This window comes from Lithobates pipiens, unplaced genomic scaffold (genome assembly GCF_037356315.1).
Source record: "Lithobates pipiens isolate NorthernLeopardFrog02 unplaced genomic scaffold, aLitPip1_a1.2 Scaffold_30, whole genome shotgun sequence".
Taxonomy (NCBI): Eukaryota; Metazoa; Chordata; class Amphibia; order Anura; family Ranidae; genus Lithobates; species Lithobates pipiens.
The window spans coordinates 51,621,141-51,648,047 of NW_027507791.1; the positions used below are offsets into that span (position 1 = coordinate 51,621,141).

General features: G+C 42.6%; 1 protein-coding gene across 4 annotated transcripts in view; it reads right to left on the reverse strand.

Moving 5' to 3' along the window:
- The window catches only part of ADAMTSL4 (ADAMTS like 4), a 341,665-nt gene that overhangs the window by 12,077 nt on the left and 302,681 nt on the right, over window positions 1–26,907 (reverse strand). For 2 of the 4 annotated variants that reach the window (XM_077464215.1, XM_077464214.1), the window contains 8 exons: window positions 22,841–22,949; window positions 20,487–20,738; window positions 18,245–18,374; window positions 12,521–12,725; window positions 11,119–11,292; window positions 9,293–9,466; window positions 5,148–5,327; window positions 2,079–2,223 (listed from right to left, as the gene is read on the reverse strand). In XM_077464215.1, the coding sequence (XP_077320341.1) occupies window positions 2,079–2,223; window positions 5,148–5,327; window positions 9,293–9,466; window positions 11,119–11,292; window positions 12,521–12,725; window positions 18,245–18,374; window positions 20,487–20,738; window positions 22,841–22,949 (1,369 nt within the window). Of the gene's footprint in view, window positions 1–2,008; window positions 2,224–5,147; window positions 5,328–9,292; window positions 9,467–11,118; window positions 11,293–12,520; window positions 12,726–18,244; window positions 18,375–20,486; window positions 20,739–22,840; window positions 22,950–26,907 lie in introns of all 4 variants that reach the window. The other 2 variants (XM_077464216.1, XM_077464217.1) reach the window with 2 other exon arrangements.

Genomic DNA, 26,907 nt, shown 5'->3' on the forward strand with positions numbered 1-26,907 from the left:
AATTCCAATGGAAAATGTCCGATGGAGCCTACACACGGTCGGAATTTCCGACAACAAGCTCCCATTGAACATTTCCCATCAGAAAATCTGACTGTGTATACGGGGCATTACACTGAAATCTCTACATCTGCATGCGGAGGCCACGCCCACAGTAATGCCCCGTACACACGGTCAAACTTTGTCAAAGGCAAATGTGCAATTGGAGCTTGTTGTCGGAAATTCCGACCGTGTGTGGGCTCCATCTGACTTTTTCCATCTGAATTTCCGACGCACAAAATTTGAGATCTGGATCTGAAATTTTCCGACAACAAAATCCGTTGTGTGTACACAATTCCGATGCACGCTCGGAATCAAGCAGAAGAGACACACTGGCTATTGAACTTAATTTTTCTCGGGTCGTCGTATGTGTTGTACACCACCGCGTTCTTGACGTTCGCAATTTCCGACCAAGTCGGAAATTCCGACCGTGTGTAGGCTCCATCTGACTTTTTCCATCGAAATTTCCGACACACAAAATTTGAGATCTGGGTCTCAAATTTTCCGACAACAAAATCCGTTGTCGTAAATTCCGATCGTGTGTACACAATTCCAACGCACAAAGTTCCACGCATGCTCGGAATCAAGCAGAAGAGTCGCACTGGCTATTGAACTTCATTTTTATCGGGTCATCGTAGATGTTTCGAGATTTCAGTGTAATGTCCCGTATACACGGTCAGATTTTCTGACAGGAAATGTTCAATGGGAGCTTGTTGTCGGAAATTCCGACCGTGTGTAGGCTCCATCTGACTTTTTCCATCCGAATTTCCGACGCAGAAAATTTGAGATCTGGATCACAGATTTTCCAACAACAAAATCCGTTGTCGTAAATTCCGATCGCGTGTACACAATTCCGACGCACAGAGTTCCACGCATGCTTGGAATCAAGCAGAGGAGCCGCACTGGCTATTGAACTTCATTTTTCTCGGCTTGTCGTACGCGTTGTACATCACCGCGTTCTTGACCTTCGCAATTTCCGACCAAGTCGGAAATTCCGACCATGTGTAGGCTCCATCTGACTTTTTCCATCAGAATTTCCGACGCACAAAATTTGAGATCTGGATCACGGCGTTCTTGCCGTTCGCAATTTCGTCGTACGTAATCGTCGTACGTGTTGTAGGTCACCGCGTTCTTAGCGATCAGAATTTCCGACAATCTTTGTGTGACCGTGTGTATGCAAGACGAGTTTGAGCCAACATCCGTCGGAAAAAAAACATGGATTTTGTTGTCGGAATGTGCGAAACCTGTGTACGCAGCATGTCAATGCCGGCGCTGCGGAGAGGAGGGGGAAAGGAGCGGGGCTTCGTGCACCCACATCACTAGACCGCGGAACAGGTGAGTGTCTGATTATTAAAAGACTTTTAAATGGGTGGAACTCCGCTTTAAGTGGTTACACACATTGTATATAGCTGGTTGCTAAGGAGCGGGCTGGGAAGGCGGCCGCCACATCCTTGGCAACTGATGACTTCTGATGGTTTCCCGCTAAAAGCTTGAAAAAATTGTCAGCAGAAAAAAAAAAATTGTGAAAAAACGGTCCTTGGGTCTGGTATGGATTTGGCGGGGAACCAAATTTTTATTCGAGCGTGCACTGGTGCGACTCCACTGGAGTCTATTACAAGCAAAACGCAACCTGCCGCAGGAAAAAAAAGTTCCTGACCCTTTCCAAAAAGGCCGAAAAAACAAATACATGTGAACTTGGACCACAGGAAACCGTGTTAAACGGACTGTAGCGTGTTTCTGAAAAACGGAAAACGCACAAAAAAAAAGCGCATAGGTGTGAACATAGGGTTAATGAACACATTTCAGAAAGGCAGTCACTCACCGTTCTGATTTCAAATAACAGATTTTCTACAAAGATGGAGTTACACTTTAATCTATCCCTATAGCGATGGGATGAATGGTAGTCTTATTACACCAACATGGTTGTCACTGACACTCATGTGCACCGCAAAGCATTCAGCGTTTTATTAACCTCTTAGCTGCTGGAGAGGCCTGCACTGCTATATCAGTTGGAGGTGGGACAGTTGTCGCGGACTCCTCACCTAGAACGGCGGAGCAGGGCTGCGTGTTGCACGTTTTCTTCTCGTCCGGCTTGGAATCCAGGTCACAGAGCTGGCTGAAGCTCTTATCAGCTGTCAGACAACGAACCTCCCTTACCTGGAGACCGCCGAGGCAGGACTGCGAGCACTGGAGGGAGCAAGAAGAAAGGGGGGGGGGGTTATTTTGAAAAGGAAGGTTAAACCTTAGAAGAAAACTTTTTTTTTAAAGGTTATGTAAAGACAATTTTTTGGGCGACAAAGTATGGAAAGATTAAAACCCCTGCCGGGTTGCTTTTGATAACGGCCCAAGGCCGAAACGCGTCAGCATTTTTGGATGATGTTATTGCTGCAATGCTTAAATAAATATTTTCTATGGAGAAGCTGCCGGCCTGTACTTTACTACTCTATGAATCCTCTTGCCAGGTTATTGAGGAAATTGCCCTTCACTTCCTATCCCACTTACACAACATAAAGTTAGAGGATATTTCCAAAAAGCAGAACAGGAAGCTAGGCAAAATTCTTTAACCGCTTCAGCCCCCGGAAGATTTTACCCCCTACCTGACCAGAGCACTTTTAACAATTTGGCACTGCGTCGCTTTAACTGACAATTGTGCGGTCGCGCGACACTGTACCCAAACTAAATTTGCGTTCTTTTTTTCCCCCCACAAATAGAGCTTCCTTTTGGTGGTATTTTATTTTATTTTACTTTTTGCACTATAAACAAAAATAGAGCAACAATTAAGAGAAAACTATTTTTTTTTACTTTTTGCTATAATAAATGTCCCCAAAAATGTTTTTAAAAAACAAATTTCTTCATCAGTTTAGGCCAATATGTATTATTTTACATATTTTTGGTAAAAAAAATAAATAAAATCGCAATAAGCGTATATTAATTGGTTTGCGCAAAAGTTATAGCATCTACAAACAATGGGAAAGATTTATGCTATTTTTTTTTCTACTAGTAATGGCAGTGCTCTGCGATTTTTATCAGTACTGCGACATTGCGGCAGACAGATCGGACACTTTTGACACATTTTCGGGACCACTGACATTTATACAGCGATCAGCGCTATTAAAATACACTAATTACCGTGTAAATGTCACTGGTAGGGAAGGCGTTAACACTGTGTTCCATAGCTAGTGTTTTTTTTTTTTTTACTTTAATCTCTATTGAATTTTCTTTTTAAAAGTTATTCCAACATTATTAAACCATATCAGCATTATATTTCCTTAACAGATAACATATACATTACCATACATAAGTTTATTTAATCCCCGAATCCTAACATAACTTAAGGACAAAGAGAGAGCGTCTAAAGGAGGACGCAGCAAAACTACAAACAAAAAAAACATAGTTAGTGTTTCTAACTGTATGGATATATGACTGACTGGGGGAGGAGAGATATCGCTGTTCCTACTTACTAGGAAAAATGATATGTCTCCTCTCTCCTGACAGAACAGGGATTTGTGTGTTTACACGCACAAATCCCCGTGCTGGCTCTCGTGCCCGCTTACGGAAGCTCTTAAAAGGGAACAACGTACTCAAACGTTGTTTTGCACAGCCATGTCATTCTGCCGACGTATATCGGCGTGGGCTGGTCGGCAAGTGGTTAATAGAGCTCTTTCTTGCCCTTCCTCACCCTATAAGAAAAGAAAAAGGGTTCGGCTCGACATACACTAAAAATTTGCTGTGCATATGCCTAAGCATTCACACAGGTGTCACAAATAATCTCCATAATATGTCTAATATGTGTAATATGTTTATTTTCATGTGATCATCAGCTCCATCTAGTGTCCATAATGCAGTATTTTCTTGAAATACCAAAACCTAGAAAAATACCCCACTACGGCCACTAGATTTAGCTGGTGATTGTAGGAAATACACATATTAGACACACTACAGGGATAATTCAGGAATAGTATGAGAATACTATTTTATTTTTTAACCGATTGCCGACCGCCTCCCGATATACATCGGCAGAAGGGCTCTTATAGGCAAACTAACGCACCTGTACGTGGCCCTTTAAGAGGTGGCCTGCGGGCACGCACGCGGCAAGTCCTGTGGACTCGATCGCCGGGGGATACCGCCAATCGTCTCACGGAGAGGAAGAACGGGGAGATGCTAATGTAAAGAAGCATCTCCCGTTCTGCCTTGTGACAGTGTCGCTGATCTCTGCTCCCTGTGACCGGGAGCAGAGATCAGTGACGTGTCACCCGTAGCCATGCCCCCACAGTTAGAAACACTCCCCAGGACACACTTAACCCTTACGCTGCCCCCTAGTTTTTAACCCCTTCACTGCCAGTGTCATTTACACAGGAATCAGTGCATTAGTATAGCACTGATCGCTGTATAAATGACAGTGGTCCCAAAAATGTGTCAAAAATGTCCGATGTGTCCGTCTTAATGTCACAGTGATGATAAAAATCGTTGATCGCCGCCATTACTAGTAAAAAAAATATTATTAATAAAAATGCCATAAAACTATCCCCTATTTTGTAAACGCTATAACTTTTGCGAAAACCAATCAACAATCGCTTATTGCGATTTTTTTTTTTACCAAAAATATGTAGAAGAATACGTATCGGCCTAAACTGAGGAAACAATTGTTTTTTTAAATATATTTTTGGCGGATATTTATTATAGCAAAATGTAAAAAATGATGCGTTTTTTTCAAAATTGTCGCTCTTTTTTTGTTTATTGCAGAAAAAATAAAAACCGCAGGAGTGATCAAATATCACCAAAAGAAAGCTCTATTTGTGGGGAAAAAAGGACGTCAAATTTTGTTTGGGAGCCACGTCGCACGACCGTGCAATTGTCAGTTAAAGCGACGCAGTGCCGAATGCCAAAAGTGGTTAATAGACCGCTTTGAGTGTAACCTGTTGCTTTCCTTTGCATGGGCAAAGCTCAGGTTCACATCTTTGGGTGGCTTTACTCTCTCTTCCTCTCTCATATATTACCTGCCCCTGAAGGCACCTCCATTATCACTCTGATTCCTCTATCTGTACATATTTGGCCTATTGTTTTCCCAGAGTTCCTCTTTAAAAGCAGATTAATTACACTTATACACTTACTGTGCTCCATGGGGATGTGAACCAGCGTGATCCACAAGGTCCAGCATTACATGATTGCAGACCGGTGGGCTTGTCAAGGTGAGCACACTCTGATGGGTCCGTCACGTTAAACTCAGTCCCAAGTTTGCTGATGCAGATCACATCTCGTCTCTGTGAGCCTTCATCACAGTCTGCCGAGCACTAATATACAGGACAGAAGATTAGGACCTATGCTTCTTAAACAGGTTTTCTATCCTGACTATATAATGTATTTTTTGGTCATGTTTCTAGATACAGTTAGGTCCATATATATTTGGACACAGGCACAATTTTAGTTTTTTTTCAGGCATTTACCAAAACATATTCAAGCTATAGTTATATAATGGATATGGGTGGAAAGTGCACACTCTCAGGTTGAATTTGCGGGTATGTACATCCATATCGGAGGAAGGCTTTAGGAATTACGTCTCTTAAGAATAGCAATCCCCCCTTTTAACAAGGGACAGAAATTAATTGGACAATTGAATCAAAAGCTGTTTCATGACCAGGTGTGTGCTACTCCTTCGTTGTTTCTTCATCAATTAAGCAGGTAAAAGGTCTGGACTTGACTCCAAGTGTGGCATTTGCATTTGGAATCTATTGCTGTGAACCTACATCATGCGTTCCAAGGAGCTGTCCATGCAAGTAAAACAGGCCATTGTAAGGCTTCAAAAACGAAACAATCCATCAGAGAGATAGCAGCAACATTAGGAGTGGCCAAATCAACAGTTTGGTACATTCTGAAAAAGAAGAACGCACTGGTGGGCTCAGCAACATAAAAAGGCCTGGATGTCTACAGAACACAACAGTGGTGGATGATCGCAGGATCCTCTCTATGGTAAAGACAAACCCATTCACAAAATCCAGACAAGTGAAGGACACTTTCTAGGAGTTGGGCGTATCATTGTCAAAGTTTACAATCAAGAGAAGACTTCCTAAGAACAAATACAGCAGATTCACCACAAGGTGCAAACCATTCATAAGCCTGAAGAATAGAAAAGCCAGATTAGACTTTGCCAAAAAACTTCTAAAAACTTCTAAAAAATCCAGACCAGTTCTGGAAAAGCATTCTTTGGATGGATGAAGTGAAGATGAATTGCCAGAATGACGAAAAGAAAAAAGGGTGGAGAAGGCTTGGAACAGTTTCTGAAGCACACCAAGTCCTCTGTAAAACATGGTGGAGCTTGTAGTGTGATGGCATGGGACATTATTGGTGTTTATTGATGATGTGACAGAAGACAGAAGCAGCCGGATGAATTCTGCAGTGTTTAGAGATATACTGTCAGCCCAGATTCGTCAAAATGCAGCAAAGTTGATTGGATGGCGCTTCACAGTACAGATGGACAATGATCCAAAACACACTGCAAAAAGCAACCCAGGAGTTTTGAAGGAAAAGAAGTGGAATATTCTGCAATGGCCAAGCCAATCACCTGATCTCAACTTAATTGAGCATTTCACTTGCTGAAGGCAAAACTAAAGGCAGGAAGACCCACAAACAAAGACAACCGAAGACAGCTGCAGTTAGAGCCTGCCAAAGTATCAGAAAGGAGGAAACCTGGTCTGTGGTAATGACCATGGGTTCCCGGGTTCAGGCAGTCATTGCCAGTAAAGGATTCTCAACAAAATATTAAAAATGAACATTTATTTTTGATTATATCAATTTGTCCAAATTTACATTTGAGCCCCTGAAAATGGGGAGACTGTGTATAAAAATGGTTGCCGTTCCTAAAGTTTCTACTTGATATTTATGTTCAATCCCTTGAATTAAAGCTGAAAGTCTGCACTTCAAATTCATTTGGATTGTTTTGTTTGAACTTTATTCTGGTGGCATACAGAGCCAAAAGTATAAAACTTGTGCCCAAAATATATTTGGACCTAACTGTATATATGTAAATGTAATCATTAAGTTAAATGAAGTTGTATGAAATGAAAAACAGTAGCTTAATGTGGCAGCAATATAAGAGGCCACAATATATCTTTAGTTTTTCATGATAGCCCCCAAATTTGTTATGAGTTCCTCTACTGTACATTGAGACCTTTTCATAGTCACATAGGCAATCAACATTTCAAAAGTTGAACTTATTATATATTTGTTATTTCAGGTACTTATATAGCGTTGTCAATTTACACCTTTACATCTTTTTTATACATTTACATCAGCCACTGACCTCTAGGAGCTTACAATCTAAGGTCCCTAACTCAGAGTCATTCACATGCTAGGGACATTTTAGACAGGAGCCAATTAACCTACCAGCATGTCTTTGGAGTGTGGAAGGAAACCAGAGTTCCTGGAGGAAACCCTGGCAGGCACAGGGAGAATATGCAAACTCAAGACAGGTAGTGTTGTGGTTGGGATTCGAACCAGCGGCCCTATTGCTGCTAGGCAGAAGTGCTAACCACTCTGTGTACATGGGGGGCAGCCATATTTGCTCATTACATAGGCATACTTTGCTTCTTGCTTAGCAGTGCAGTACAGTAAGCCTCTTTCACATGGCAGCAGTCTTTACCAACCCCTGACAAGCAATCCACAGTGAATTGCTTTTCAGACCGTGGTTGTCAGCCAGTTTACAGGTGTTTAGAAGGTGATACGGTGGTCTACTTTGTGGCCCGTTTTCTATTCCAAGGGGGACTTTTTTGATCCCAATGGAAATTTTACATTGAACTATCACACCGTCAGTACACACCAAACGTGACTATGGCAACTGCAGGTAGTGGCAGCGCCGTCCCATTGACGTCAGAGGGAAAGATTGACAGGCAGCGCTGCCTGCCAAACTCAATATGCCGAGTTAAAATTCCCGCACCGCAAAGTCTCATGTCCGTGGCAGCCGTCCCATTGACGTCAGAGGGAAAGATTGACAGGCAGCGCTGCCTGCCAAACTCAATATGCCGAGTTAAAATTCCCGCACCGCAAAGTCTCATGTCCGTGGCAGCAAGCAAGAAGTCGCACACCAATAATGCCATTTCACATCCAACTTATTCAAGCTGGACATCTCAGCCCCACCTAGGGCTGTCCATCTCTAAGTTTTCACCCAGTTATTGGTTTAATTACAGATAGATAGAGATAGAGCAGTGATATATCTCTACATGTCTATTGTCACACCTCTGGCCACCATGTACATTTGGTAATGGGTGGTCACGGGGCCATAAAAGCACAAATGAACCGCTTGTTTTACTGCCACTCCACTGCCAGACTGAACTACAGTAAGCCTGGCTGCAAATTATTGCTGATCTTGCCTGTGTTCAGTCCTATGAAGGGATCCTAATAATACTGGGGTGGTTAATCTTGCAGCTCTTCATCAAGAATGGTGACTGAACTGCCTGACATACAGATATTAGAACAGACCTTCTTAGTTGGGGGGAGGGTAAAGATTTGTTTTTGTATGTAAATCTTGATTGGACAATGTTACACTTCTTAATGTTTATAAGCATCTACAATGATATGTTTGGCACTCAATTCTGCCCTTATAGATACCCATGAGATTAATATTGTTCTTTCAAGAACAATGGGGTAGGGGTGCAAATGGTGTGAGCTCACCCAGGGTGCATAGCCTACGTACCAATCAGTCTTCAACTGAGCATCCTGCAAGGATGATGGTTGGGAACTCCAGCAACCCCCTGTTTTCTTTGCTGCAAACCAGCACCAGGTTGCGTCCCCCAAAATTGCACCCCCCCCCCAAGAGGGTGGCAGGAATAGGTTAAGGCACAGAGACAGTGGGGGAGATAGGAGACTAATGGGTAGTCAGATCCAAGCAGGGGGGCAAGTGGCTAGCAGAGAGTAGTCAGGTACAAGCAGGGGTCTTGGCAAGCGACAAGCGGTTGGATCAGCAAAGGATAGGCAGTACACAAGGCAGTAGATAAGAGGGTAGTCCTGTTCAAGCAGGGGTCAAGGTAGGCAGCAAGCAAAGGGTAGCCAGGCAGTTTTGGTGAGCAAAGAGTCGGCGGTAGATGGGAGAATACTAGTTAATAGGAATAGTTAAAGTAGGGGTCAAGGTAGGCAGCATGAAAAGGGTAGTAAGGCAGTTCGGGTCAGCAAACAGTAAAGTGGTAGACAAGAACAATAGATGAAAGAATAGTTTAGGTGCTGCATGCTTGGTCAAGAACAAAAGGGACCTGTCTGTTCTGCTTACCTCAGACCAAGGTCCTGTGTACCACTTCACTATCCTTTCACAGGGTCCACTGTTACATACTCTCATGTCAGAAGGCTTAGTTCCTCCGCAGCCATCCTGAGATTCATCTGAGGCCGAACTAGAAAGACAGAAGACTGAACGACGCTGGATTCCCATTCCACATTCTGAAGAACACTGCAAGCAAAAAAAAAGGATGAAAATCTATCACTAAGGCAACACAACAGGAATGACAAAAATCAGGAAGTATTTCTACTGACAGCAGGTTCCTATTAGTTGCACAATATATTGGGACTTCAGAAGAGGTCATCACAGATTTCTTCTCTGGTCTACAAATATTAAGATAAACCATTCTGGGACATTTGATAAAATATTTTAAAATAAATGCTATGTAGCAAGGTCCTGGGCCCCTAGAGGCCTAATGGTGACCTTCAGAATTAGGGACAGCTGACATCCTTCTGTCTAGAGTGGGTTACATGGCATGGTGGGTGCCGTGCAAGGCAAATTGATGGGCACCAGGGGTTCCCCACAACGGCCGCGGACAATCCAAGGCCTCAACTGCGTGGCCAGACGGGAACACTTCCCGCAAATCAGTCCCAAGGCTTCATATCCTCCAGCCGTGAACAGGGCAAGACTACCCTTGGACGTATACCGCACTCTGGTGTCAGTCAGAAGGCCTTTGGACTCAATCAGGCCAGAGCCAACATCCGGAATGTACATCTTCCAATCCCCCATCATACCACCAAACTGCGCCATCTCCATCCTACAACCAGGCACATGGGGTAGCACTTCCTTTAGGCTCCTCCCCCTGTCCAGGGATTGGTGCAGATACTTTCTGGAAACTTCAGCGCCCGCCTCTTTCCTTTCACGGCGGTCCAAATCTTTAATGGAGTCTGTTTTAACCCTTGCAACGCTGGCGGGAAGTGTGAAAAGACCAGGCTGATACTCTCCCATGAGCAATGAGACTTGCTGGTTCTTCCCCACATTGTTAAAATGCACAATAACGCAGTCTATAAGAAGTAGAGATGTTACTTGCCACTTTTCCAGATGAAATCCCAATGTAGGTGTAGCCGATTGCTATTGGTGACTGCTGCAGGAACCTTTGCCCCACGTTGGGCGCCAAATGTAGAAAGGTCCCAGGCCCCCAGAGGTCTAATGGTGACCTCGAGAGTTAGGGACATCTTTCTGTGTAGAGTGGGTTACAAGGCATGGTGGGTGCAGTGCAAGGTGAATTGATGGGCACCAGACACTTCTTGAATGCAAATAGATTTATTGTCTCTTAAACAGAACTGTGGGAGAGAGGGTTAAGGCCAGGCCAGTCTTAGGTAGATGCAATGTTAATTGGCAGCCTCCGAGACTTCTATAAGCAGACAGCCATACAGGAGAAGGCATCTAACTAGACACCACATCTGCATGGGCAGGACCACTGTCTCCTTTGGCAACAATCTTGTAACAGTTTCTAACAAAGGTTGAAATTAACTAAATTTAATAGCAACCCTGCCTAAACATCAGGGTGCTACAGCTATATGATAGTCACTGCTTTAATGTAATTACAAGATTATTTCCAGTATTGTAGTAACAAACACTACAATGACAGGCATTTTCTGGTTCCTGGGATAGTGGAGAAGGCAACGGCAGACCGGATGGCCTAATTTATCGGGCATAATATACAGGTATTTTATTTGTAATTCTTAGAGTTGGTGTTTAAGTCTAGTCATATCAATGATGGATCAATACAGATTTTCTTCTTTGGTTGTTGTAATGTAGATATTGTCCTTTGAATTAAGCCTATCCGTCAGTAGTGAGAGTTACCATTGGTAATGACTTACCGTTGAGCTCCATTCATTGTGGAACCAGCTGCGGACACATGGGCCCATGTCACAGGCCTCATTGGTTCTAGGTCGGAGGCGGTTGCTGCACTCTCCATCGCCGACTTCATCTCCTTGGCTACTAATGCAGCGCACATGCCGGGTCCTCTGTCCAACGCCGCACATGACGGAGCACTGTGGATACAATGATGTCGAGGCAAGAATAAGCAAAATGAAGGATAAGAACAGCAGAGGATGGCTACCCACAATAAAACCTCCCAGAATAATCACAGGTCTGAATGATGTAGAGGACGGTCATGCCAGGAAATTCTGGATACCAAATATTTCTGCTGGTTTATTTATTTACTATTGACAGTTCTGAAAGCAAAGACTGGTTGCCTCAGGACCAGTGCTTCTCAACCACTGAGTCGTGGCCTGCTGCTGGGCCATGGCCTCCCTCCTACCGGGCCTCCAGACAGCTGCCAATCTCCTAAATCCCAGAGTGATTCTCAGTCAGCAACCATAGAGCCCCTAATCTTCCATAGTGGACTCAAGTGCTCCTCAGCCGCCACAACGCCCCCAACCTCCCTCAGTACTCGCCAACCTCGTACAGTGTCACCCATCCCCCACAACCCCTGCAGCACCCATAGTGCCCCCAGCAAAATCCCCAGCCTTAATGGAGTGACCCCCTAGCCCCCTCCAAAGCACCCAGACACCTGTAGAAATCTCATCCCCTACAGGGCCACCCCCATCCCACCACAGTGACACCCAGCCCTATCCAGAGCCTTTCAGAATTTAAATATCTCTTTTGCATTGCCATACTTTTTATTGTGTAAGAATATAACGTTTTATTAAATAAAATGTTACTGTTGGGGTATGGGAGGTTTTGGAAGAGTTTATTGGTCTCAATAAGGTTGAGAACCGCTGCTTTGGACAATTTATATGTGATGGACATTTTTGGCAAATGCAAGTTATGTTAATAAGTTGAGAATGATATGCTATGCAATGGCTGCAGCTACAGAGGTCATTGAGGGCTGGTTTTACAGTACATTTAGTGCTTGTTAAGACTATATCAATATTTTGCTGACCATAGCCTGGCCACAAGTTCACTTTAAGATAACCTGAGGTCTGAATTTATTGGTCTCAATAAGGTTGAGAACCGCTGCTTTGGACAATTTATATGGGATGGGCATTTTTGGCAAATGCAAGTTATGTTAGTAAGTTGAGAATGATATGCTATGCAATGGCTGCAGCTACAGAGGTCATTGAGGGCTGGTTTTACAGCACATTTAGTGCTTGTTAAGCCTATATCAATATTTTACTGACCATAGCCTGGCCACAAGTTCACTTTAAGATAACCTGAGGTCTGCATTACATGCTCAATATGACATTCTATGGGATTTTGGGATATACAGGTTCTTACCGTGCTCCAGTTACTCTGGATCTCCCATTGGCTGCAGATACGAAGCTGACATGTCTGAGTGACGTTGGGTTTGGGCAGATGGCCACATCTCTGTGGGTGAACCATGGTGGTGCGATTTGCGTACATCTGCCGGCAGAGGACCTGACGGTGTTGTATTCCAGGGCCGCAAGTCCGGCTGCAAACTGACCAATTTCCAACATCCCAGCTGCATGGGAATAATAAAGTAAATTCTATTAAATTACTAATAATAAAGTAAATTAAATAAAAGAATACTGGGACACAGAAAGCTTTAAAAAGTTTAATAAAAGTAGGAAATGAATGATTTACAATTGGAGTAATATACAAGACCAAAGACAATATACTGTTCGCAAAGCCTACGTGTTTCAGGGGCTGTACCGCCACTCACTTCATCAGGGCTTGGAAGAAATGAAACAATGAAACAATGTACTGTATGTATAATTTTCCCTGTAACATCCCGACAAATTTCTGAGAAAATGAATTTCAATATCATCCCACTATGGTTTGAATATCGAGTCTACAAAATAGTTTCACCTTCTCCACGTCTCCACGTCCATGTGTTGGTTTTGCACACAATATATTATTGAAATACACTCGTATTTGGACTTTTATATTTCAGTGTGGCACTTCAATTCTAAATCACTCATCCCTACCACAACCCAAGGTGATCCTGGAAGCCCTACGGCCTGTAGAAGCCTGCCAGCCCAATATTCAAATTCTCTATATTTGCACTACTAACATAATAATGAATGACAACAACAATACAATAAACATTTAAAAAGTTCCCAGAGTTCCAGCACTTTTCTATCCATATTCCTGTAGGAAAAATCTGCATTGGCTACATAGAGAATGTGTATAGGGGAGTGAAGACTAAGAAAATGCTTCCTTTGCCTGCAGCAAACTATTGGCACAATTTTCTTACTATAGTACCCTCAGGCAGAACTGGGGGTACTGGGCCAAGAAACAGTCACCTAACTGAAGCTCAATGACAGCTTTATAATAATATTGCTGTATGCCGTGACCCGGGAATGCAGGTATTCAAACTTATAAAGCTACTGATAGCTGCACTTCAAAATAATCATTCATAAGTAAAGTGGCTTTCTTTATTTATAAAGGACTAGGGCTTAATTCAGAGATTTACTATCATAATGTGAATAGCCTATATACCCTGTTTCCCCGAAAATAAGACCTAGCGTGATTGTCTGTGATTACTGCAATATAAGCCCTACCCCCCAAATAAGCCCTACCCTGAAAATAAGACCTACAAGGGCTTATTTGGGGGGTAGGGCTTATATTGCAGCCATCATGGACAATCACGTTAGGTCTTATTTTCGGGGGAAACAGGGTAGTATGATCTTCTGAAGCAAAGGTCTATTCACAACACAGCAAAATGAGTCAGAGGCGGGGCACAAACCAATGCCCTTCTCTAGTTTTTATGGCCCCCATGTCTATTTTCAGCTCAAGAGGGGCAAGTAATGCCGCGTACACACGAGCGGACTTTTCAACATCCAAAGTCCGACGGACTGAGTCCGTCAGACTATTCGATCGTGTGTGGGCTGCAACGGACTTTTGATTCGCCAAAGTCCGAAGGACTTTAGAATATGGAACATGCTTCAAATTTTTCCGAAGGAACTCCGCCGGACCCGGTCCCTTCGAAAAATTCGCTCGTGTGTATGCTACTCCGACGGACTAAAACCGACGCTAGGGCAGCTATTGGCTACTGGCTATGAACTTCCTTATTCGAATCCAGTCGTACGTCATCACGTTCGAATCCGTCGGAGTTTAGTGTGATCATGTGTGGCCAAGTCCGCTCAGCCGAAAAGTCTGTCAGAACTCCGTCGGAATTCCAGCAGAACTCCGATGGAACTCCTTCGGAAGTCTGTCGGACATAAGTCCTCTCGTGTGTACGGGGCTTAACAAGTGAGTGTAGAAAAGAGTATTGATTTAAAGGTTTTTGTCAAGCCACCTCGACAATAACCATCTACAATCTTCAGTGGTTTAAAGTGCGAGTGAAAGGAAATATTAGGTGCACGGATTAGATAAGTTCACTATAGTAACATTTTTCAAATCTCTGTTCTTTTGGACAGTCCTTGATTTAGTGCACGCTCCTTTGATCGCCTTTCTTTCATACTTAAGTCAGTGGTTGTCAACTTATGAGCTATAGGGGCCTCAACTGTGTCCCCTGACATCACCAAAGGGCCGAACATAATGCTGAATATACAGTGTCTCACAAAAGTGAGTACACCCCTCATATTTTTGTAAATATTTTATTCTATCTTTTCATGTGACAACACTGAAGAAATGACAGTTGTCTACAATGTAAAGTAGTGAGTGTACATCTTGTATAACAGTGTAAATTTGCCGTCCCCTCAAAATAACTCAACACACAGCCATTAATGTCTAAATCTCTGGCAACAAAGGTGAGTACACCCCTAAGTGAAAATGTCCAAGTTGGACCAAAAGTGTCAATATTTTGTGTGGCCGCCATTATTTTCCAGCACTGCCTTAACCCTCTTGGGCATGGAGTTCACCAGAGCTTCACAGGTTGACACTGGAGTCCTTTTCCATTCCTCCATGATGACATCACGGAGATGGTGAATGTTAGAGACCTTGTGCTCCTCCACCTTCCATTTGAGGATGTCTCACAGATGCTCAATAGGATTTAGGTCTGGAGACATGCTTGGCCAGTCCATCACCTTTACCCTCAGCTTCTTCAGAAAGACAGTGGTCATCTTGGAGGTGTGTTTGGGGTCGTTATCATGTTGGAATACTGCTCAGTCTCCAAAGCGAGGGGATCATACTCTGCTTCAGTATGTCACAGTACATGTTGGCATTCATGGTTCCCTCAATGAACTGTAGCCCCCCAGTGCCGGCAGCACTCATGCAGCCCCAGACCATGACACTCCCACCACCATGCTTGACTGTAGGCAAGACACACTTGTCTTTGTACTCCTCACCTGGTTGCCGCCACACGCACTTGACACCATCTGAACCAAATAAAATTATTTTGGTCTCATCAGACCACCGGACATGGTTCCAGTAATCCATGTCCTTAGTCTGCTTGTCTTCAGCAAACTGTTTGCAGGCTTTCTTGTATATCAACTTTAGAAGAGGCTTCCTTCTGGGACGACAGCCATGCAGACCAATTTGATGCAGTGTGCAGCTTACAGGAGCACTGACAGGCTGACCCCCCACCCCTTCAACCTCTGCAGCAATGCTGGCAGCACTCATATGTCTAATTCCCAAAGACAACCTCTGGATATGACGCTGAGCATGTGCACTCAACTTCTTTGGTTGACCATGGCGAGGCCTGTTCTAAGTGGAACCTGTCCAGTTAAACTGCTGTATGGTCTTGGCCACTGTGCTGCAGCTCAGTTTCAGGGTCTTGGCAACCTTCTTATAGCCTAGGCCATCTTTATGTAGAGCAACAATTCTTTTTTGCAGATCCTCAGAGAGTTCTTTGTCATGAAGACCAGTATGAGAGAATGAGAGCGATAACACCAAATGTAACATACCTGCTCCCCATTCACACCTGCGATCTTGTAACACTAACGAGTCACATGACACCGGGGAGGGAAAATGGCTAATTGGGCCCTATTTGGACATTTTCACTTAGGGGTGTACTCGCTTTTTTTGCCAGCGGTTTACACATTAATGGCTGTGTGTTGAGTTATTTTGAGGGGACAGCAAATGTACACTGTTATACAAGCTGTACACTCACTACTTTACATTGCAGCAAAGTGTCATTTCTTCAGTGTTGTCACATGTGAGACTGTCAGAGACTGCGGGCCTAATATTTTTTGTACATCATTGTCTTATTAGAGAATTGTTAGAAACTGGTTCTTTGAATATATTTGCAGTATTCTCAGTATCCACTAGATGGCACTGTACAACTATATTTGCAGTATGCAGGCAGCGTGTCCTTTCAGCTGTGTCAACAGGCAGCCAGCAGTGAGCTCTGAAATCCTCTGAAAATCTTGCTGTATAAATAATAAAACTTGGAAATGGAAAAGCTTCCATGTTTTATGCTGAATTATGCATTCATGTGTATTTAACCAGCCGGCTCAATTTGATAATGTCAGTTTAGCTGCTCTGTTCTTAATTTAAACATAACCTAAATAAAGATTGGCAGATTAAATAGTAAAAAATGTGTCCTGGATTCATATTCTGGACTAAGATGCCGACTCAGAGATTACTCCGTCATGTAAATGATAGAACCTGTGCAGTTCACAAATGTCTCATGCAGCCTCTAATCTTGTGATTTGTTACAAAGCTACAATGTACAGTCTGATCAGTGGAGGAGAAGAGACTGAGTAAATGCTTTTCTCCTGTCAGCAGCAGACTAATGATAAAATCTAAGCCTAGGAAAAGTCACATGACTGGTACTCAAGGACGGCTTTCTTAATGATAAAAGGCAGAGTTTTTTGGAAAATGGATACTGTTTCTGTATATTGTGACACACTTGTTATGCTCCCCCTTTTGTCTATGTGTATAATCAATTACCATTGATTATTACTATATGTTTTATCACAGGTGTTTCCAATACACAGCTGCTCCTGATGAGTGGAGACAATCCACGAAACACGTCAAGCTTTTTACCAGTGGATGCCATGCCCCAGTAGCCATGATTTTATTATGGGTTTGATCTACTTCAATCATTAATTAATTTTATTGGTTATTACTGTATACACACCTTGGAATGTACTGTTGGTTTATTGTCTACCTTATCATGTGTAACAATACCATCGTATCATGAATTCTATTGTGCTATGCGATTATCATACTGTTTAATTTTGCATATTATATATTTTATTGCTCTGACCCAGACGTCATAGTTTCATAGTTAGTAAGGTTGAATAAAGACACCAGTCCATCCAGTTCAACCTGAGTGAGTGTCTACAATTGTCCCTATCCCTGTACATTGCACACTCACATCGGTCCCTACCCTCAAGGAGCCCACAATCCAAGGTCCCCATTCATATACTAGGGACAATTTTGGACAGAAGGCACTTAACCTACCTGCGTGTCTTTGGATTGTGGGAGGAAACCGGAGTACCCGGAGGAACCCCACGCAGGCACAGGGAGAACATGCGAACTCCAGGCAGGTAGTGTCGTGGTTGGGATACGAACCAGCGACCCTTCTTACTGCTAGGTGAGAGTGCTAACCACTACACCACTGTGCCACCCTACACCACTGTGCCGCCACGTCTAGCTATTACAAAGTCAAAGTCCTTCAAATCTTTTGGGTGTCATTGTAACGAGATAATCAATTTTGCTCACCTCACTTTATCTGTCAGCGGTCATAATGTTATGGCTGATCGGTGTGTGTGTCCATGCAGCTTTGACTGTCATGTAATGCGCACATTGCGCACTCCCTGATGGAGCTGATTTGCAAGGGCAGGTTCCTAGTCATCTGACCACTTTGGCAGCTAATCAACAACAATTATGCGATCAGGAAGCCACCTCTCAGTGTTAATACTCACTTAAAGGGCCGTTGGGAGACGGCATCAAGGGGTTAAAGAAGGTTGTAAGTGCCTTTCATGACATTTACTTTTAAAATCTTCACTATTTAGTAGTGATATGTGATCAATTCATATAAAGTGACACAACTCGATAGCACAGCAGGCATTATATATCCATACAGACTGTACAGTATGCTGGCAGTAATGGGACTATACTATTACATACAGAATCATTTGCACTTACAACGCAGGGCAGGGCTGAGTGTTGCAGGCCTCTTCCTGGGGGAATGGCTTGTTGGACAGATCGCACTCCTCCTCGCTGACCTCATCCAGGGAGCTCCTAGAGACGCACTGATAGACGGGGTACCAAAACCCTATGGAGAAAGAGACATTTAAAACTGGGCAAACAAGTGAGCCTTCCTTTAAATCAGAGGTGTCCAAACTTTTGACCTTCCTGGGCAATTGGAAGAGGGGAAATTGTGTTGGGTCACACAGAAAATACGCTAACAATAAGGAGAGCTGATGAGCAGAAAAAGGTCAGGCAGATCACAAGTTAATGACGATCACTAATATAATGTACAGCCGTGAGAATTAAAATTAAACATTTAAAAAATGTTTAATTTGTAATACAATACAAATACAATTAAAAATTAAAAAAAAATCAATAAAATAAAAAAATTCTATAAAAAATTTAAATTACAATTAAAAATTTTCACAAAAGTTGCTTCCTCAGTTTTTATGATGCCAATTTGCATATGCTCCAGAATGTTATGAAGGGTGATCAGATGAATTGCAATTAATTGCAAAGTTCTTCTTTGCCATGAAATTAACCTAATCCCATAAAAAAAAAAACCCATTATCACTGCATTTGTGGAAAAGGCTTCAGGGCGCCCAAGAAAATCCAGCAAGCGCCAGGACCATCTCCTATGGTTGATTCAGCTGCGGGATCCGGGCACCAAGAGTGCAGAGCTTGTTCAGAAATGTCAGGTGTGAGCATATCGGCACGCACAGTGAGGAGAAGACTTTTGGAGGATGGCCTGGTGTCAAGAAGGGCAGCAAAAAAGCCACTTCTCTGCGGGGAAAAAATAAATAAATCAGGGACAGGCTGATATTCTGCAAAAGGTACAGGGATTGGACTGCTGAGGACTGGGGGTAAAGTAATTTTCTCTGATGAAACCCCTTTCTGATTGGGGCATCCTGAAGAAAACTTGTCCAGAGAAGAAAAGGTGAGCGCTACCATCAGTGTCATGCCAACAGCAAAACATCCTGAGACCATTCATGGGGTTGCTTCCCAGCCAAGGGAGTGGGCTCACTAACAATTTTGCCTAAGAACACAGCCATGAATAAAAAATGGTACAAAAAAACATCCTCCGAGAGCAACGTCTCCCAACCATCCAAGAACAGTTTGGTGTGGAACAATGCCTTTTCCAGCATGATGGAGCACCTTGCCATAAGGCAAATGTGATATCCAAGTGGCTTGGTGAACAAAACATCAACATTTTGGGTCCATGGTCCATGAATTTCCGACAATGAGTTTTGTTGTTGGAATATTTGAGAACCTGCTTTCAAACATTTGCTGGCGGAAAGTCCAACAGCAAATGTTCGATGGAGCATATACACGGTCGGACTTTCTGACAACAGGCTCACATCCAACATTTGTTGTCAAAAAGTCCGATCGTGTGTACAGGGCATTACAGTTTTGTCTCTTTAAAAGAGAAGAATGGCCAAAGTTTTTTTTGGTCATACTTCTCTTGGGTTTCAGAGAAGTGCACTTACTTTTGCTTTCCTGGGACCCAGAGTTGGCTGGCAGCAGGCTAAAGCCCGCTGTCAGCTTAGGACACAAAGCTGCTCCAGGCTCTGGAAGGATCCTGATAATATTGTGCACCGCTGAGAGCCACAGCCAGCTGCTCCCACCCCATTCCCAGCTCGGCGCTCCTGTGAGAGCAACACATTCAAGCAGGTGAGCGTTTCACTTCCTTGCTGTGTTCTATAGCAATCCTGCCATTGGCAAGTTCTCACCAGCAACAGGATCACAAGCGTGACATCAGGATTAGGACTGATCTCCAGAAATAAACCAAAAAGTGCAAGGTGGACATTGTCTAATAGGGGTCTAAGCCCTTGTACACACGGTCGGACATGGACAATGTCCGATAGGACCGTGTTGTCGGATAATCCGTCAGTGTGTGGGCTCCATCGGACTGTTTCCATCGGAGTATCCGACGGACCAAGTTTTCCAGCTGGGCTATAAAATTTTCCGACAACATGATCCGATCGGACTTTGTCCAATCATGTGTAGAGAATTCCGATTTGGATTTGGTTGTCGGAATGTCCGACCGTGTGTACAAGGGCTAATAGGTAAGTCTGTTATAATTTCCATTTTAAAAGAAGTTAGGGTATTGCAAAGCCCCTCCCACAAACTTTTGTTATAAGATCTGGGGCAATACAGGCTATGACCAAAACACATTCACGGTGATGTAGGCTCTTACCTTTGCCGCAAGTCACAGAGCATGGAGTGTTGCCCACTCTTCTCCAGAAGAACTGGGGTTGCTCCGGCCAGTAATGAGTGGGAGGGGCAGGAAGTGGGGGGATTCGGACGTTCCGTTGCAAAGTTCCAGCTGGCCTTGGTGGAGGTGGTGGTCGGGCTTGGGGTGGAGGGACCAGATGACGCTCTACAGGATGACCTCGGGGATTGGTCTGAGGAACAGAGTCAATGGATGGAACTGATCTCTGAGGTCCTGCTAGGAGATTTTAAATATTTAAAATCACTTAGGTTATTTATTGTCTAAACATACAAAAGACAACAATTTTAAGGTAAAGTATACCATATACCTGTATTTCAAGTAATTTTTTTTAATGTGGTTTTCACATGTTAACATGTGTAAAATAATATCCTGCACGAACAAAGCACGTGCAAACTTTAAAGCTGTGCAACAGTTGTTAACACAACTCAAAAGCTCAAACTAAAACGTTCACAAAGTGAATGAATTAGAGCAGTGTCAGGGCTGGGCTTAACCCTTCCTTCTCTGGGCTGGCTGCTCAGCTGTCGCCTAATTGCCAGCTCTCATCTCTCTCCACAGTTACCAGCTGTTCCTGATCCTACTCGTCTGACCCGCCTACTTAAAGCTGTCCAGCTCACTTCACCTCTGCCTTCGCCTTGGTCACATCACAAGAAACCATCTCCTGCGGTTCTGTTTAAAGACTGGCTTGCTGACATCCCTTCTGGCTCCTTATCCTTCTTGCTGTTGCTCTACTTGGATCCCTGACTTCTGGCCTGGCTGATTACCCGATCTGGTTATTGAACTCTGGCCTGGCTGACTACTCGATCTGGTTACTGGACTCTGGTTATGCATTGACTACGCTTTTTCTATTTACCTTTTTATTTTTATTTAATAAACAAGTGTGATTTAATTGTACTTCTGTCTCAGTCTGATTCATGGTTTCTGACAAGCAGTGGCTGATCATTCTCTTTAACTTTCTCTATGTACAGTAGTTCAATCAAACAGAGAGAGCCTTGTGGCAGGCAGCTTCTGCTGTGCCCTTAGCTAGCCCTCTGTGCACATGGAATCCTTTATCATGTATTAAAGCTGAACTCCAGGCAAATAATTAAGTACAGAGATTTTTTTTTTTTTTTAAATATGGAAGCTTTCACCTACCAAAGGATGTGTGTTTGTGCCCATCACGTCCTAAGATTTATACAACTCTATCACACATCACAATCCTGTCTACCAGGGCAGAAGACCTGATTTTTTCTGCTATAGTTAACTATCATTTACAGGTCTTGTTTTTTCCCTTGACTGTGACTGGACAGTGAAAGGAGAAACAACAAACTGAGGAGCTCATATGATTATCACTCTGCTTTCTCCTGATATCGGCATGCCCCTTGCTAGCACATGAGCATTGCGGCACAACTTGTGCAGCTTCTCCCTCCTCCAATCTGGGCTCTGCTGTACACTGGATTGAAGGAGGTTGATACCAAATTAAATTTAAGTACCTACATTGTTTGAAGGTCAGGTCTACATTTAGACTGGGTTCACACTGCCGTACGGGGCGGCTCACAGCAGGGGTCCATTGCGTCCCTGTTCACCCTTTCAGGCTGAACTAGGACAGGAAACGGACCAGAAGACGCACAGGACTCCGGAGATGTGTGAACCGACTCCACAGAGAGACAGTCGCAGTCTCCTGATATGCAAATTGGATGATGAAAAAACCCGCATCCAATTCGCAATAGTGTGAACCCAGTCTAAAGGATATAATAATGAATACCAAGATGCATTGATTAATGTCTATATATGTACCTGGAAGTCTGCTTTCAATCATTATTTTTAAAACAAAAATTGTATATGTATAGTAAAAACAGATATAAAACATCTGTTTAAAAAATATAAATATAAAATAATTTAACTGACAAAAACAATATTGTGTCCCTTTAAGCACACACTAAGAGCAGGCAACAATGGCCCTATTCTAGATGGAGCACATGGGTGTATTTGCATGTATGCATACACATACATGAAAAAGGGAAGGTGGCATACACACATAAAAATACCCACCAGCAATGCAGATTTTTGTATTTTTTTTTTACTGATCTATATACAGCATAAGTTTATGCACCCGTGTGTACAGGCCCATTAAAATAAATGTGCTGCATTTAAATCAATAAAAAAAACAAATAAACACCTGAGTGACTAAAAAAACATGGTGTTTTTAGGCATCCTCTGTGCAAGAGACCTTAGAACTAGCCATCTGTACAAAGATGATTGTATTAACTGCCATTGACCTGATTCCTGGTAAACACAGACTGTCAGATCCTTATGTACGTTGTCACAAGAGCGGCTCTTACCATGCTCCTGTTGTGGGATATTAGGGACGTGACCAGGGATATCAGAGCTGGGCGGAGAGGCGATGAAGTACTGGAATGACACTCCCGGATTGTCTTGCTGAAATATCATCTACAGACAACAAATAATAAAGAGTCAATGATGTTTAATGGTTGTATTTTCAGACATGCAAAGGGAAACGGTCTTCATTCTGCAAAATAAATATATATTTTATATAAAGTTATGAAAATAAATATATATATATTCATATATATATATATATATATATATATATATATATATATATATAATATATATATATATATATATATATATATCGATAAATCTATATATATATATATGTATATCTACATATAAATAAATAAATATATAACTATATATATATATATAACTATATATATATATATATATATATATATTTATATGTAGATATATAACTATATATATATATATATATATTTAATGCAATTACAAAAATAATATTTCTACATACAGGTACATTAATGTGCATACGTTGTATATATACATATATACATATATATATATTTAAAATGTATGCACATTAATGTACCTGTATGTAGAAATATTATTTTTGTAATTGCATTAAAAACCACATCACCCAACAATCACCCAAACACTCTAGACCAGCCATTCCCAAGGACACTCTACATATTTAAATAAAAGAGAATTCCCAGCTACCACTGATATCCTTTATTTATTTTAGCAGGATACAAAGCCCTTTTGCTTTGATGTTGTTCTCAGTGCTTTTTGGAAAAAATATATTTTATTATATTTTACGTGCATTCTCTACTATTTCACCAATTTCAGTAAGGTGTGGAATTTGCCAGCCTTACTAAACAAACAAGTAGTGCTACTGGTAACACGTCTTTTACAAAGGTTTGACCTGTGACCTATTACACAATAAGTGGCATGTGCTATCAACTCATAAAAATCTCATTCACCCAATTATCTGTCATATAATTTGTTTACGTATTCTCCTCTGGGCGTCAAATCGCACTTTAATAGTAATCGTAACACTGAAAATCCATCACACAGATGTTTTCAAGTGTTTGTCGAACTAAGACCACAACCTTCCAGGGCTTGATGGGCTGTCCCGCGTGCCATTCATTTCTGAACTGTTATATTCTAACATGCCCATATGACTGCAGAAAAATTATTTTACTTTATGTGTTTTAGTTCTTGTTTCCAAAGGTAAAAGAAAAGAATTCCAAGATCCACAAAATCATAAGTTCTAGGTCACCACATCCCAAGGATAAATAGAAAGAACAAAACCCCTATGGGTAGGTAGCACTTTAAAAGTGACCAGGAACAATGTATTATATCAAAAATAGTAAATTTATTAGAAAACACATGTAATAAGTAAAAGACTTAAAGGGGTGGGCCAGCTACACTGTAGCTACTGACTTTTAATAAGCACGCTTACCTGTCCAGGGTGCCCACGATGTTGGCCACCCGAGGCCCGACCCGTCCCTCGGCTATCGGGTCTGCCATTCTAACTAAGGGAAACCGGCAGTGGAGCCTTGCGACTTCACTCCTCGTTTCCTATTGCGCATGCGCGAGCCGCGCTGAGCTTTGTGAATGGGGCGTGCTGTGTTCTGGGAACTGTGTGTGTCCCAGAACACAGCGCGCCCCATTCCCCAGAAGACAACGCGAGCAGGAGAAGACTGAAGATCACCGCGGAATAGGAAGAGGCAGATTAGGACGCTCTGCCTAGCAACAGCCATTTCTGGTAAGTTAAAAAAAATTGTTTTTCTTTTTTTTTTTTCATATTTTTAAGGAACAGTTTGATGTCATTTTTTTTTTCAGAGTGGCCCTCCACTTTAAGTCAACAACGACAAAAAGTACATGAATATTGTTGCATGTTAATAGTTTTGCATAGTACGTGCAGACAAGTAGGCTGTTTGGATGAACCCAACGTTTCAAGCTTGTTGCCCTTCTTCAGGGTTTTTTTTAACATCCAGAGCCCTGTGTCAGGTGAATAATGTTGTCCCCCCCCCCCCATAGTACAGTAGGAAGTGGAAAAAAATCCCAGGGAATGGTAGGAATAAGCTACTTATACGTGACCCCAAATTGCCCCACATAGATCCCCCAGCGAAGGTCTGCACTGACCACAGATATAGGTCAGATCAAATGATCCATGGAGACAACATTTCAGAGGTATGACCGCACAACGGAAGCATATCCAGTGTATGAACCAGCTAAAAGAGCATAATGTATTTTTCCAGCCAAGGCAGTATACCTTCACTGGATGTAACGCCTGTATGGCGTGCTGGTGATTGGAGCCGTTGCAGCTGCTCTTGAAAACACTTTAGAAATTTTCCTTGTGTGCCACGGCTCCTGATGTGCCACTGCTCCCCCACTTATGTAGGTCACCACTCTTCCTCATGTGTGCCACTGTTCCCCCACTTATGTGTGTCACGGCTCCTTCTGATGTGCCACTACTCCCCCCGTTCTTGTATGTCACTGTTGCTTGGGTATCATGTTTCTTTAAGGATTATTCAGTACAGTTGCCCTTAGTACCAGAAATATGGTGCTAGTAATGTTTGGCTTTAGGCTAACTCCCTCGTAAACTAGCGCCAACACTATAGTTACCCGTATTTTCATTTTCTGATAAAGTATCGCCTGCACTAAAATACGATGACATATGCAAATCTCTAACTGCCTGTTAAAAGTTGATATTTATAGTGAAACTGACTCCTTCCTCCCAAGCTTTTCTAGTTGTCTAAAGTGATGAGTGGCCTTACTAATCAATACAGGAGCCCTTGTACACACGATCGGAGATTCCAACGGAATGTGTCCGATCGCAGCGTTTTGTCGGATATTCTGGCTGTGTGTGGTATGCATCGGACTGTTTCCGTCGGAATATCCGTCGGACCAAATTTTCCAACTTGCCAGAAATATTTTCCGACAAAATGCTCCGACCGGACATACTCCGATCATGTGTAGAGAATTCCGATCAGACAAAGTGCCACGCATGCTCAGATCAAATTCCTACATCAAAGCTATTGGCTACTAGCCTGAACGTAGTCCTGTTGTAACGAAATAACGTCATCACGTTCTGAACGATCGGATTTTCCGACAACTTCGTCCAACTGTGTGTATACAACAGTTTCAGACAAAATCCGTCGGACAAAATCCGACGGATATGGTTGTCGGAATCTCCGATCGTGTGTACAAGGGCTAATACAGCAAGAGAGGATGTGGCCACATACCCATCAAGTCAAGTTTTGCCATATTTATTGCAGGTAATTATAGTCATGTCAAAGGGTCATTCCTATTGTGGTTCAACTTTATAGCTAAGAGACAATCTGTTTTATGATGTCTCTCCCTAACTGGGTTGAACAGCAGGACGTTGCTCTTTTGGTGATTCCTTGCGAGCAAATAAGAATCTGTAGTGTTCTATGCCAGTGGGGAACCAATACACATTAGAGGAAGTGGTTGCCTTAGCTCCGTATTTCTGCCATTGGGTTACCAGCTGCCAAATCACTTTACTTACCTCTGTAATAGAGCTATTCATGCCAGACTTCTCAGCATTTTCCAACTGACCACTTAAGTGCCCGTTCACACTACCGTGACTTGTCAGGCAACTTAGCCGCCTGACAAGTCTCGCTCCGTTCTGTACTATGGAACCGTTCTAATAAGAATGACTCAAGTCGCTCCGACTTAGAAAAAAGGTTCCTGTACTATTTTTGGGGCGGCTTCAGGCGACTTGCATTGACTTCTATACAGAAGTCATTTTGAAAGTCGCAGCTGAAGTCGTGTGCAGGCCGCCCCTGTGTGAACCGGCACTAAGTGGTAGGATCTACATTTATTATACAATGTGATAACATAAACATACTCATTCCTAATATAATTCTTAGAAAATAATTTTACCTAGGATAAACCAGAAGAGGGGACAATCATGTAAGCAAGAGGCTGATAACCCTGGGGAGTTTAGGATACATAGTACTGTCGCCAGTAAGAAATCACTAACCAAAGATTGTAACGCAAGGCACTTTTCAATTATATCATATTACACAATGGCCCTTTATAGGGTTCTAGATTAACT